The sequence below is a fragment of the Bison bison genome, unplaced genomic scaffold (genome assembly GCF_000754665.1).
Source record: "Bison bison bison isolate TAMUID 2011002044 unplaced genomic scaffold, Bison_UMD1.0 scf7180017864456, whole genome shotgun sequence".
Classification (NCBI taxonomy): domain Eukaryota; kingdom Metazoa; phylum Chordata; class Mammalia; order Artiodactyla; family Bovidae; genus Bison; species Bison bison.
In genome coordinates, this window is record NW_011495018.1 from 5,873,679 (window position 1) to 5,886,172 (window position 12,494).

At 47.6% G+C, this 12,494-nt stretch overlaps 1 protein-coding gene across 1 annotated transcript in view; it reads left to right on the forward strand.

The window, feature by feature from the left end:
* ADAM12 (ADAM metallopeptidase domain 12) overlaps positions 1-12,494 on the forward strand; it is a 360,531-nt gene that overhangs the window by 288,986 nt on the left and 59,051 nt on the right. The window contains exons 12-14 of the mRNA XM_010859570.1: positions 5,666-5,843; positions 10,286-10,375; positions 11,852-12,047. Coding sequence (XP_010857872.1) covers positions 5,666-5,843; positions 10,286-10,375; positions 11,852-12,047 — 464 coding nt within the window. The remainder of the gene's footprint in view (positions 1-5,665; positions 5,844-10,285; positions 10,376-11,851; positions 12,048-12,494) is intronic.

Here is a 12,494-nt window from a genome sequence, read left to right on the forward strand (position 1 = left end):
TGGCATCATTGACTCGATGGATGTGAGTCTGGGTGAACTCTGGGAGTTGGTGATGGACAGGGAGGCCTGGCGTGCTGCGATTCATGGGATCGCAGAGTCGGACACGACTGAGTGGCTGAACTGAACTGAACACACCGTGGTATGATGTGCCACGTCTGCTTTATCCGTTCCTCTGCTGATGGACATTTAGGTTGCTTTCGCGTCTTGGCTATTGTGAATGGTGATGCTGTGAACATAGGAGCACGTGTACCATTTTGGATACAGTTTTCTTTGCATGTATGCCCAGGAGTGGGATTGCTTGATCATACGGCAACTCTAGTTTTTTTGAGAAACCTCCATACTGTTCTCCGTAGGGGCTACTCCAGTTCATATTCCTACCAACAGTGTAGGAGGGCTCCCTTTTCTCCACACCTTGTCCGGTATTTGTTAGTTGTAGGTTTTGCGATGGTGGCTGTTCTGACTGGTGTGAGGCGGTACTTCATGGTAATTCTGATTTGCATGAAACCATTTTAGATGACTGAATTCTGTCTCTCTCCGGGGCGCATTGGGTTAGGTATAGTTTTTAGGTACTCTCTTCTTCCCTGCCACACTGGTCAACCAGGAGGACTCCAGCATCAGACCCTTGTTTGTCAGTCAAAACTAGTTTGGTTTAAAAAAAATGTGGGGAGGAATACCAGTTTGAAATTATTATGAAAAGTACCTTAAGCAGTTATCAATGCCTGGTCCATGCAGGGCAATGCTCCTATCCCCCTTTAATGATGTTCCATGGTCATCTTTTGCCATCCACCTGACCTCAGAGGGCCTAGGAGTCTTCTCTGGGGAGGGGGTCGCTCCTCTGGGTATGTGTCACTGAAAGAAGAACCTGCTGCTGTCTGCTGAACAAAGTCCTCTAGGACTGTCACACCTGCCCATACCCCTTTGCACCGGCTCCTCCCTCTGCCTAGAACATTCTTCCTCCTGGTGCATCCAGCTTCTTCCCTCAGATCCCAAATGCCTGCCTTCCTGTGCGGTCTTCCCTGATCATCTTCCCCTAAGAGGTCAAGACCTCCTATATCCTTGCCCCCTGACCTGTCTTACTTTTCTCCTTCGTGTTCATTCCTTTCTAACACATAATTTACTCCCTTATCTTCTGTATTATCTGCCTGCCCCACCAGATGCAAGCTCCACCATGGCCAAGATTCAGGTGTGTGTTTTATTCACTCCGGTCTCTCCAGGACCTGGTACAATGCTTTGCACTCAGGTGTTGAATAAATACTTGCATAATAATTGAATGATGAGTGACAGGTTACTCTCTGCTCTTATTCCTCCAAAGCCTGACTTTCTCTAAATGTCCCCCAGTAAGGCTCAGGAATATTCTATCAGAGAGAAATAGTCACTGTTCCCCATGATGAGAAATCATGAAAGGATGAAGGCAGGTGCAGAACGCTCCCTGGTCACATCGCCATTTGTCATCCAATGAGAGGTCTTGGAGGATGCAAGTGGCCTTTTTCCATTCTCCGTTAGAGGGGAAATGTTGACCAGTCCCCATGGAGAGGACTGTATGGGAAAGTATGGGGAAGGGTTGCAGCCTTCCTAAAGGGTCTTGCAGCCCTGGGCTCCCTCGGAGCGAGTCAGGAAGGTCCAGATCGGAGGGAAAGATGCCCCACTCACTGTGCTCGGGGCAGGAGCTGTGAGCTGGCAGCTGGTGGAGGTTTTCCTTGTCCCGACTTTGAAGTCAGGTGTCGCGCCAGTGAAACTGGGCTGCGTGGTGTAAGACCCAGCTCTGTGCTGGGAGTGATGGAACAAAGGACCGGTGTCAGTGACCTCCTCCACACCTCGTGGCCATGCTGTTCTGTTGTTAAAACAGGGACCTCTCTATGACAGCCTAGAGGGGTGGGATGGGGTGGGCGGAGGGAGTTCAAGAGCAAGCGGATGGGTGGGTACCTACAGCTGATTCATGCTGATGTATGGCAGAAACCAATGCAACATTGTAAAGCAATCATCCTCCCGTTAAAAATAAAGTTAAAAAACAAGCAGACGGAGGCACCTCGAGGAATTAGTGCCTGGACGCTCTTCCTCAGAGCAAGGTTGAGAAGCTGTGAATTGGATGGATGTTATCCATGACACGAAACAAGAAAAAACTTTTAAGAGCATCTGGGCTTTGTCCTTCAACAGAATAGAAGAAAGGAAAAAAAAAAACCTAAGAACAAGAAACGTCCTGTTACACAGATAACTCGAGTCTTATCTGACCATACCCAGCACAGACACGCAGTCATTTTTTGCTACTAGTGATCTGTTCTCCTCTCCCAGATGCTCTGAATTTAAATGCTGAACTTACACTGATCTCACTCATCTTGTTTCTGTTCCTTTTTTAATGTCAACCCCCACTAAAAAAAAAATCAAAATGTATTTGTTTTGAAAGACAGTGAGATCGGAGTGCTTGTCGGAGCTGTGCCTGGAGCTGGTCTCAGCCCTGCACATGTCTTGCTGCCTTGGGAACTGGGTGGTTGATAACCCCTCCTTCACTGGGCTTCTCTCAGCTGCTGTGAATCTTGGTGTAAACCCTTCCCGAGGCTCACAGTCGATCCAAGTGCCTCTCCTAACTCCCTGTTACCATTTTCTAGAAATCAGTTTCCTCCCAGAATGAACTGGCAAGCTCTCATCACAACACCTGGTTAGGCATTGTTGGCATGAGAGTGAGATTTAGCCTCCAGGATCAGGCCTGAGATGGGGCATTCTGGGAAAAGCTCACACAGGAGAAGGTTCAATCTCTTCTACTGCAAAGGACTGTTTTCTATCCCCTGTGCAATACATCGTATTTTCCACACAAAGCCCTTCTCAATGGACAGAATTACACTCTTTCTTATGGTTCGTCATCTTAAGCTATTCAGCATCACTTTGATACCAGGAATAATCAGTCTGTCTGCCCAGGAAAGTTACAGAGAGTTCAAAAGGAACTTTGTTACAGCACTCCAGATAAGTCTTGGTTTATTGCTGGTGTATCCGAGAGCAAGACTTTGCATGTATTAATTTGCCTGTAGATTAGAATTATACTTCAGAGTTAATAACTGAGATTGATAGAAAACACTTGGGGAGACAGGAGGGTTACCCATTTGGCCCTGGAACTCATCACGGTCTTGAAATATTTCCAGATTCAGTCATTGAATGGTGGCTAGTCTGTCATCCTCAGGGAGACAGAGCAGCACGCCTTGGTTTGGCCAGTTGACTGGGATCCAATCATAATGTCATCCTCTAAACGTCAGCGTGGGAGAGGATGCTTGGGCTTGCTGGTGGGCAGGCTCTGCTGGCTCACTAAGTGATAAAACTTGGGTTTCTGGTGGGCTTAGCCCTTATAATTGCTGCCTAAGGCATGGGGAAATGCGTTCGTAAGAGAGTCAGATGTTGTGTATATGTTAGGGAACACTAGCAGCTGTAGGAAGAAGCCCCAGTTTCCAGTGGCTTACCGTCCTGGGCGGGGGTTCCCTTCCGTGTGCTGCTGTGGGGATCTGCGCTGTGCAGTGAGTCGGGAGCAGGTGACATTCTGCCTCATTCCCTGCTAGGATGCTGGAATGCTCTGAACTCAGCTGGCCACAGGGAAGAGGAAGGAATCGCCACTTAATTGCATGCCATTTCACCCCTGCTAATTCCGTCACCAAGAATTGTCACACAGCCCGTCCAGGTGTGAGGGGGCTGGCACACCCCTCGCGGCCAGGGAAGGGAGAGATTGAGCTTTGTGGGGACATCGGCCAACTTGGCCACATCCTTTGCAGGCCTGGTTTTTAGAGACAAGAGCAGGACCCGCACTTCTGACCTCCTCTGTTCTTTTAAGGCTGTGCCTGAGGAGACAGCAATTTGCCCTTCATGGGTCCAAACCAGTATCAGCTGTGCTCTGACCACTGTCCCCCTGTGGAAATGATGTCCATGAAGCCAGGGAGCTGATAAGCTCAGTCATTTGTACCTTCCCCCTGCCTCAGGGTAGCAATTGCCTTTATTACTATTTTTAATTGAAGTATAGTTGATTTACAATGTGTTAGTTTCTAGTGTACAGTGAAGTAATTCAGTTATATATACTTTTTGATTCTTTTCATTATAGGTTATTAAAAGATACGTATTAATATATCATTCCCTGTGCTATATATTAGGTCTTGTTGGTTTTGTTGTTCAGTCGCATCCAACTCTTTGAGACCCCATGGGCTATAGCACACCAGGCTTCCCTGTCCATCACCAGCTCGCAGAGCTTGCTCAAACTCATGTCCATCGAGTTGGTGATGCCATCCAGCCATCTCATCCCCTGTCGTCCCCTTCTTCTTCTGCCTTCAGTCTTTCCCAGCATCAGGGTCTTTTTCCAGTGAATCAGATCTTTACATCAAGTGGCCAAAGTATTGGAGCTTCAGCATCAGTTCATCCAATGGATATTCAGGGTTGATTTCCTTTAGGTTTGACGGTTTGATCTCCTTGCAGCCCAAGGGACTCTCAAGAATCTTCTCCTTGTTGGTTATCTGTTTTATATATAGTAGTTTGTTATCTGCTAACCCCAACCCCCTAATCTATCCCTCTCTCCCTTCTGCTTTGGTAACCATAAGTTTGTTTTCTATGTCTGAGAGTCTATTTCTGTAAATAAGTTTATTTTTATTATTTTTTATATTCCACATATAAGTGATATCAGGTGATTTGTCTTTCTCTGAATTCTCTTAATATGGTAATCTCTACGTCCATCCATGTTGGTGCAGATGGCATTGTTCATCCTTTTTATGGCTGAGTAATATTCCCTTGTACATATATGGACCACACCTTCTTCATCCATTCATCTATTGATGAGCATTTAGGTTGTTCCCACATGTTGGCTATCGTAAATATTGCCGCTATAAACATAGGTTGCATGTGTCCTTTTTAAATTAGTCTTCATCTTTTCTGGATATATGTCCAGGAGTGGGATTGCAGAATCATACGGTGACTCTATTTTTAGTGTTTTTAAGGACCCTCCACGCTGTTCTCCCTAGTAGCTGCGCCAATTTACATCCCCACCAACAGTGCAGGAGGGCTCCCTCTTCTCCACACCCTCTCCAGCCTTTATTATGTGTAGACTTTCTGATGATGGCCATCCCGAGCAATGAAGTTAGAAAACTTCCTCACATAGTTATATTACAAGCTACGGGTCCTGAGTCTTCACTCTCCATCATATCATTTCACACAGAACTATTAATGATGTCTGCAATGAGACACTGTCTAGAGTTGTCAATTTGAAAACCATCCAAGGATCATTTCTTGGGGGATAAAGCACCCGTGGCTTAGACGGTAAAGAATCTGCCTGCAATGCAGGAGACCCAGGTTCCATCTCTGGGTCAGGAAGATCCCCTGGAGAAGGGAACGGCAAACCACTCCAGTATTCTCTCCTGGAGAATTCTGTGGACAGAGAGGAGCCTGGCAGGCTACAGTTCACGGGATCACAAAGAGCCAAGATATGACTGAGCCGGTAGCACTTCCTCATTCAGTGGTGCTGGAACGGTGCAGGATTGGACGCAGGGTTTAGAAGGTGCCTCATTTTAGAGCATTCAAGCTTTTGTTCACTGAGAGAGTGACCACCCGCCCAGATGATGCCCGTGGGTACCCCGTGCACTGGCACAAGAAGGGTGATGCACAGCCCATTCTGTTCCCTGGCGACTGACATCCGGCCTCCTTCCTGCAGGTTCCCGTTCCCCATGATGTTCAGCAGCTGCAGCAGGAAGGACCTGGAGGCCAGCCTGCAGAAGGGCATGGGCATGTGTCTGTTCAACCTGCCGGAAGTGAAGCAGTCCTTCGGGGGCCAGAAGTGCGGGAATGGATACGTTGAAGAAGGAGAGGAATGTGACTGTGGGGAACCAGAGGTAAGAGAAACGTTTACAGGACATTTGTCTCACGTTTACAGCTGGGCCAACCAGCAAGAATTTGAATAGTGCTGGAGAATCAGGATGGGAAAGTCCTAGGGCCACCTTGAGCAAGCTTCATAAGCCAGGCTGGCCTTCTTGAATGCTAAGTATTGCGTGAATTAAGCTGTATCACTGGTTTAAAGAGATAAAGAATCTTCTCTGTTGAAGGACACGGCAGTCTCGGGAAGATGAGGACAAGAACAATGAAAAAGCATTTAGCTTTGAATTTGACAGAGAAGAAAGCCTTGGAATGCTGGCTTCAAATGGCTAGTAAGCCCCAAGTCTTTCTCTCTGCAAGGTGTGCAGCCCGAGGGGAATTTGAATAAGCAGCGTTCGTGTTTAACCAAGAGCGGCCTCCCGAGTTGAAATTCTGCCCTTGTCTCTGCGGCCTCCTCTGTATGTGTGACCTGAGGCTCCCAGTCTCCTGCCTCTCAGCTTGTCAGCTTTCAGAAGCAATAAGCCAGAGCAGAGAACATTTTTAATCCAGCAAAAGGCTTATTTCACCCTGCTTTCCAGCCACTGTCAGGACATTTTCGTGCTTTCATAGGGCCCAGGGTAAAGTTAATCAACATCAAAATTGTAGCAGCCATTTTTTTTTTTAATCTCTGAATAATCTTGGGAAGGAGAGAGAAAGGGCACAGCGAGACTGCCTGGTAAAACAAGAGCCCCCTCAAAGTTTGGAGAAGGTTGTGTTTAGAATAAATCAAAGTCACCCGGTTGCATAGCAGGCTGTCTACACGTGCGAGTCCCGCTCTGGGAGCTTATGCAAGCTGCAGTGGTAGACAAGTTCAAGGTGGGTATTAGCTAAATTCACAAATGGGCCTGGTGAGGGCTTAGGAAGAGCACATCTTGGAGGGCTGCTCTCAAAGGGGGATTCTAGGATGGAAGGAGACGTGCTGAGATTCTGAGACTTCCCGTGCATCGCTGTGTTCATCAGACAAACAGCTGGTTGTGGACTCCTCATCGTATCCCACCCTCTCCAATCCTCTGAGCTTTTCCATGGCAGCAGGAATAATCTTGGACTCTATCTGACCATTCCTGTAAGAATATTAAAAGTGAATATAAGTGCTCTGGGACGGGGGTTGAAGAGGCAGGTTGATCAAGTGTTTCTGTGCCCTTGCTAAATTCAGGATTCACCCAGGGTCACGGCGCTGTCCATGAGGCTGTTTAATTTTGCTCACAGCACACAAAGCTTGGTTACTGCGCAGGAACAAAATCCTAATTATGGCCTTACAGAAACTCTTTTTGATGAGTGGAGGAAAACTTGAAACCATCATGGGATAGGTTATACAAAGGGGAAATTGTTCAGAGATTTTTTTCTAATTGCTTAAAGGAAAAAAAACAGTTTAAATTACTCCTGTTTCTCAGGAGAGGTCAGGTTGACTTGAAATGGTTTATCTTTTGTTTGAGCTCCTTGTAATTGTTTATTAATTTGAATAAATTTGGCAGCTCTCCCTGAAGCCATGAACTCTCAGGTTTGGGATGACTCTATTACCAGAGTCATTTATTCCATAGACCAGCATGACCACCGGCATCCCTTCCTCCCTCCACATCAGCAGGGTGAATGTCACCACGGTTACCATTTCTACCACATCACTGTTGTCATTTCCACCACCGCCTCATCTTCATCTCCACTGCCGTCACCAGCATCGCATCAGCAAATCCTTGAGTGCCTGAAATTTGCCATGGATATTGTGACCTTCTCTTTTACCCCCATCAAGGAGTCATTCAGCTTTGACAGGGAGGCTACTGTCTCTCCAGGCAACTTACTGCCTTGCAGGACAGATTTTTATAAACCCAGACTCCTTGCTTAGGCAGAGCTATACTCTCCCTGCATGTTATTCTATGTGGAGGGCCCTCATTTAATAAGTCCTTGATATCTGAAGAGAACTCTCAATCTCTTCATCCAGAGTTCTTTCTCCCAAGAAATCTTTGAAAGTCACAGGCAAGCTTTTTGCCTCAATTTTTAGTTTTCTAATTTTTAATTTTTTTTTATTTGTTGACTTTTTAAGGTTTAAGGTCACACTGTGCTCTGATGGTATGAAAGCCCATTTCCAGGTTCCAAACTGACCAATACTTTAGTTAACCTGGGTTCTTTATTCCCCCACTCAGCGCTCAAGCACGGTAAATAACCATCATGCCTTTGTTTCCTATCAGCCCATGCATCCCCTGGACACCACCACTCTGGTGTCACCACCTCGGTGAGTAAATGGGTCAGAACCACTGTCCCAGCTCACGATGGGACCCAGCTTCTGCTCTCAGAAATAATGGCCACTCTTTTCAAGAAGATGCATTGTTACCTCAGCCCAGTTCATGGTTACTAGGAACCTCTGCCTACTACCTACAACCCAAGAATGACAATCAGGGCATTTGCTGAAAATCCTCTCACGGCTTCATTACTCTTCAGTCGTTGGAGGCTGAGCGTTTGTCGACTCTGTTGAACTTCTCTATTGAACACTAAAATAATAGCTGCACCAACGGATGAAGCATTTGTCTCTTCTGATAAACAGAGTTCTGCAGAAGAAATAGATTCTGGGTAGTTAAAAGGCAAGTGAGTGCTGAAGCCTTGAGTCTGGGACATTAGATTTATATCCACCATAAGGGTTTCCTGACAACTCGCTCATTCTTCCAAGCTAATAGGGTTGAAAAAGCAGCCTTATCTCCTTGTTTAAAGTCAATTGCATGCCAGTAGCTTGCAAATATCTTTTAAACTTAGTTATCTTGCTCACATTATCAATCCCTTTTGAAGTCAAAACCATGCTATTTGGCTTCATTTCCATTTGAACTTCTGTGTATATTATTTAGCAGTTTCCTCGGGGGGATTGGGACCTGGTTCTTAAAGGGTCTTACAAACCAGTTTTAGGATGGCTGATTTACCTTAGAAGTGCAAGGGAGTCTGTGATCTGTCAGCGGCCCACATGCCATTAGAAGAGCCATTTAGCGCATCCGTACAAGACAGCATCGTCACACCTGCAGTGACACTGATCAGCATTACCACTGATGGACTCCGTTTATAAAAACACAACAAGTTCCTGAATGTTTTAGGCTTGTAAATCCATGAGTTGGAATTCCTTACTATCCTGAAAGTTACAGTATTGGCTTCAGGTTGGCAGTTTTCTCCTACTGTATATATTACACACTCTGGATGTTTATGAAGTCCTTGAGCAAATTTAAAATTGAATAACCTGGGGTGTATGTGTAATAGGAGTGAGCAATCACTGGGAACATCGTTCATAGAGTTTTACACGGGATACAGTTGACATATCCTGGTTGAGCCATAAATCTTCTGGGTTATCAATGTTTTATTCACTGCATTTATGATACTGATGATAAATTCATTCATGGGAGATGGTTTGGGGAGTAAACTGTTACACTATGAAAATAGTATGTGATGGGCCTGTAGCCAATAACATATAAATTCTTCAGCACAAACCATATATAAGAGAAAATAAAGGGACATTGATCAACTCAATTCTGAAGACTCTGTTGAGCTCCCCTTTCTAATGGCAATTCAATTTCTTCTGAAGTGTGTCAACTCCAGTTACCAGAATGTCCTAAAGCCCACGATGTCATAAATACATTGAATAGATATGTGCAGGCCTTCTGTTGAGAGCTAAGCAAAACTATAGCCTCTTGTTTCTTTATGTGACAAAAACTTGGGTACCTGTGAAATGCAGCATAACACAGGAGTTCACTTCCTCTCTCGTGTTTATCTCAGAGAGGACCATCCATCTACCATTTGACCTGTTTAAATCCCTTGCAAATCTATGGGCACAGCCCACAGACCTCCTTCCGGTCTCTTGCTCATTCTGAGGCGCTTTTCTGACCTGAGGAGTGTCTTGGTGGGTGAGACACCCTCCCTGTGCTGACCGAGAGTCCAGCTGCAGCTCCAGGTTGGACTGCTGTGGTTCAAACACAACTAGTTTGACTTCATTTCCTGCCACTGTGCTCTCGGTTAAACTCTGGGTCAGTCTTTGAAGAGTTAAGTTTGTATGCATCTATGGAGACTTTTAAACACATTCAAAGGCTCCAGTGATCCTGATACAGGTCACTGCATTGAGGCCTGCGGTCCTCGAAGACATACACACGGCCCCACCCACTGCCGATGCAAATGGCCTCTGGAGCCAGCCAGCCTTCTGTCCCCATCCCTCACCCCATCGTGAAAGATGCTTGAGTGCTACTGACTTTTCCCAGGGACACGCACTCCCAGGCAGTTCATAAACACTTACCAGAAGCTCTGCTTTCTTCCAAAGGAAGATAATCCTCGGTCAGGCTGGTTTTCAGCTCAAGAGCCAGGCCCTCGGGTTCTTTCTTCCCTTTCCAGTCACTGAAGGTGCAACCTTCGCTTTTGGTGAGTAGTGGCCCCCCGGTGACCCTGTCAAACCTCTTCCCGTCTCCAGGAATGTCAGAATCTCTGCTGCAATGCCACCACCTGTGCCCTGAAGCCAGACGCTGTCTGCGCGCACGGACTGTGCTGTGAAAACTGCCGGGTGAGTCCTCCTGCTCCCAAGGTCACCCATGGGTTCTGCAGGTTCAACACCGACGCAGGGCTAGCTATAGGGCAGGGTGATTTCCCAGCGCTCACTGCTGAGGAAACTGTGGTCCTCACCACGCAAGCTGGTACTCTCTACCTCCTATTTTTATTATCTTCTAATCTTTGTGTGAAATGCACATTTTAATGCTAAGTCATCTGTAGTAAATAATTTATGAGCTGGAAAGGAATTGGACCAAAAAACTCAGGCTCCCCATTAACTGTTCTGGTCGCGCTGTTGGAGAAAGTCTTTGAGAACCAGTTCCCCCTCTAGCAGGGAGTACTCACATCAGGTCCCTCCGCTCCATCCCAAGAATGTCTGCCTGCTGGCTGAGGTGCTGGGCGGGTTGTTCTCCACGACCTCAGCATCTTGCTCTTGACGACCCCCGACAGAAGGTGCTGGCTGACCCAGCCCAGCCAAGTTGGCAGTTTTAGACTCTGCCACCCTGACTGCATTCGTGTTGGCAGTTCCATCGTTTGTCTCACTGTTCAGAGCTGAGATCTGGCAGAGTCGAAGTCTGAGCTTTTGATTCAGATGTTCCAAGGGTAGAGTTTTATTTCCTTTTAATTAAGCAATTGATCTTGACCTTCTGCTTGCAGGAAACTCCCTCTTAGCCACCCAGGCAGAAGCGCAGTGTTTCCAAAGTGCACTGTGACATTTCACATTCAGCTTAAAGTATCCTTCACCCCTTTCCTGTGATTAGCTCATGGGGATGTTAAAGAAGCTGACACGCCTGGCTTGCAGCTGCTGGTGGTGAAGTTCCTGGAGAGGGGGCTTTGAGGCGGGGCTGGTCACTGGCTCTATAACCTCAGACAAGCCACCCTGAGCCATACGCTCCTCAACATCAAAAAGATGAGGCATCGTTTGCATGGTCCCTTCACATCCTGTGTGGCTCCTCTGGTTTACTACTTCTCTCCCTGCCCCTGTAAAGTCCTACAGACAGGTTTCCAGCTCTGTGATTTGATTGCAAAGTAAAATCACTGTTGCAAATATGCCCTTGGGATGATTTTTGTCATCTTGCCCACAAAAGTGAATGCTTTAAGTGCAAATGTCATCTTAAAACAAGTGATGGTGTTGGTGACCAGAGATCTTGTTCTTAAGAATCGACGGGTCCATCAGGTAGCACCCCACTCCTCCAAGGCCCAGGGGCCAGCGTCCAGCTTGTCTGCTTACCAGGAAAACTTGATGTTGCAGGAAGTTAAAAAGAGCTGCATCTTAGTTGCCCCCACCACCCACAGTGGAAAGGTGAATCCCAGAGGGAGACTGTTTACTTAACGAGCTCTCCCTTCAGTAAAGGGAACTTCCTTTGAAGTCCGCACCCGTCTACATGAGGCTACACGGGGTAGCCCTGCTCCCATCTACCCAGAGTGTTACTGGGACCACTCTTCCCCGTTTCCTGCAGTTAGGTGCTTATAAACTGCCCTCTCCTTGCAGCTGAAGCCGGCGGGAACTGCGTGTAGGGACCCCAGCAACGCCTGCGACCTCCCGGAGTTCTGCACTGGGGCCAGTCCTCACTGCCCAGCCAATGTGTACCTGCACGATGGGCACCCATGCCAGGGGGTGGATGGCTACTGCTACAATGGCATCTGCCAGACCCATGAGCAGCAGTGCGTCACCCTCTGGGGACCAGGTACGTGGCCCCCACCAACCTGGGGGCTGAGGCTGCGAAGCCCGCCCTCTGTTTCCGTGAGCATCCCTCCCAGAGCGTGCTATCGAGAACCTTCCTTCTGTTGGGCTGAAGTGATGGACTTTGTGGTGCGACCGGGGCCTGCTTGGCGCAGGGCACGCAAAAGTGGGTGCTGTCTGGAGCCCGCCCCAAGGCACAACAGAATGGTCTGGCCAGAGACGTATGAGTACCTTCCGTGTGCCCGTGGGGAGACAGGGCTGAATCAGCCAGGACCGCTGCCCTCAGACGGCTTAACAGGGAGCCGGGCAGACAGGCGGCAGGACATCCCCGCCCACAACCCTGATTGTGTGCCAAGTCCTTCTTGGCTCTTGAATGACAGCCCCAGCCGTGGGCAGAGGGTGCCAGAGAGGACGTCAGTGCAGCCAGGGGGCGAGGGGCAGTGGGGGGGGG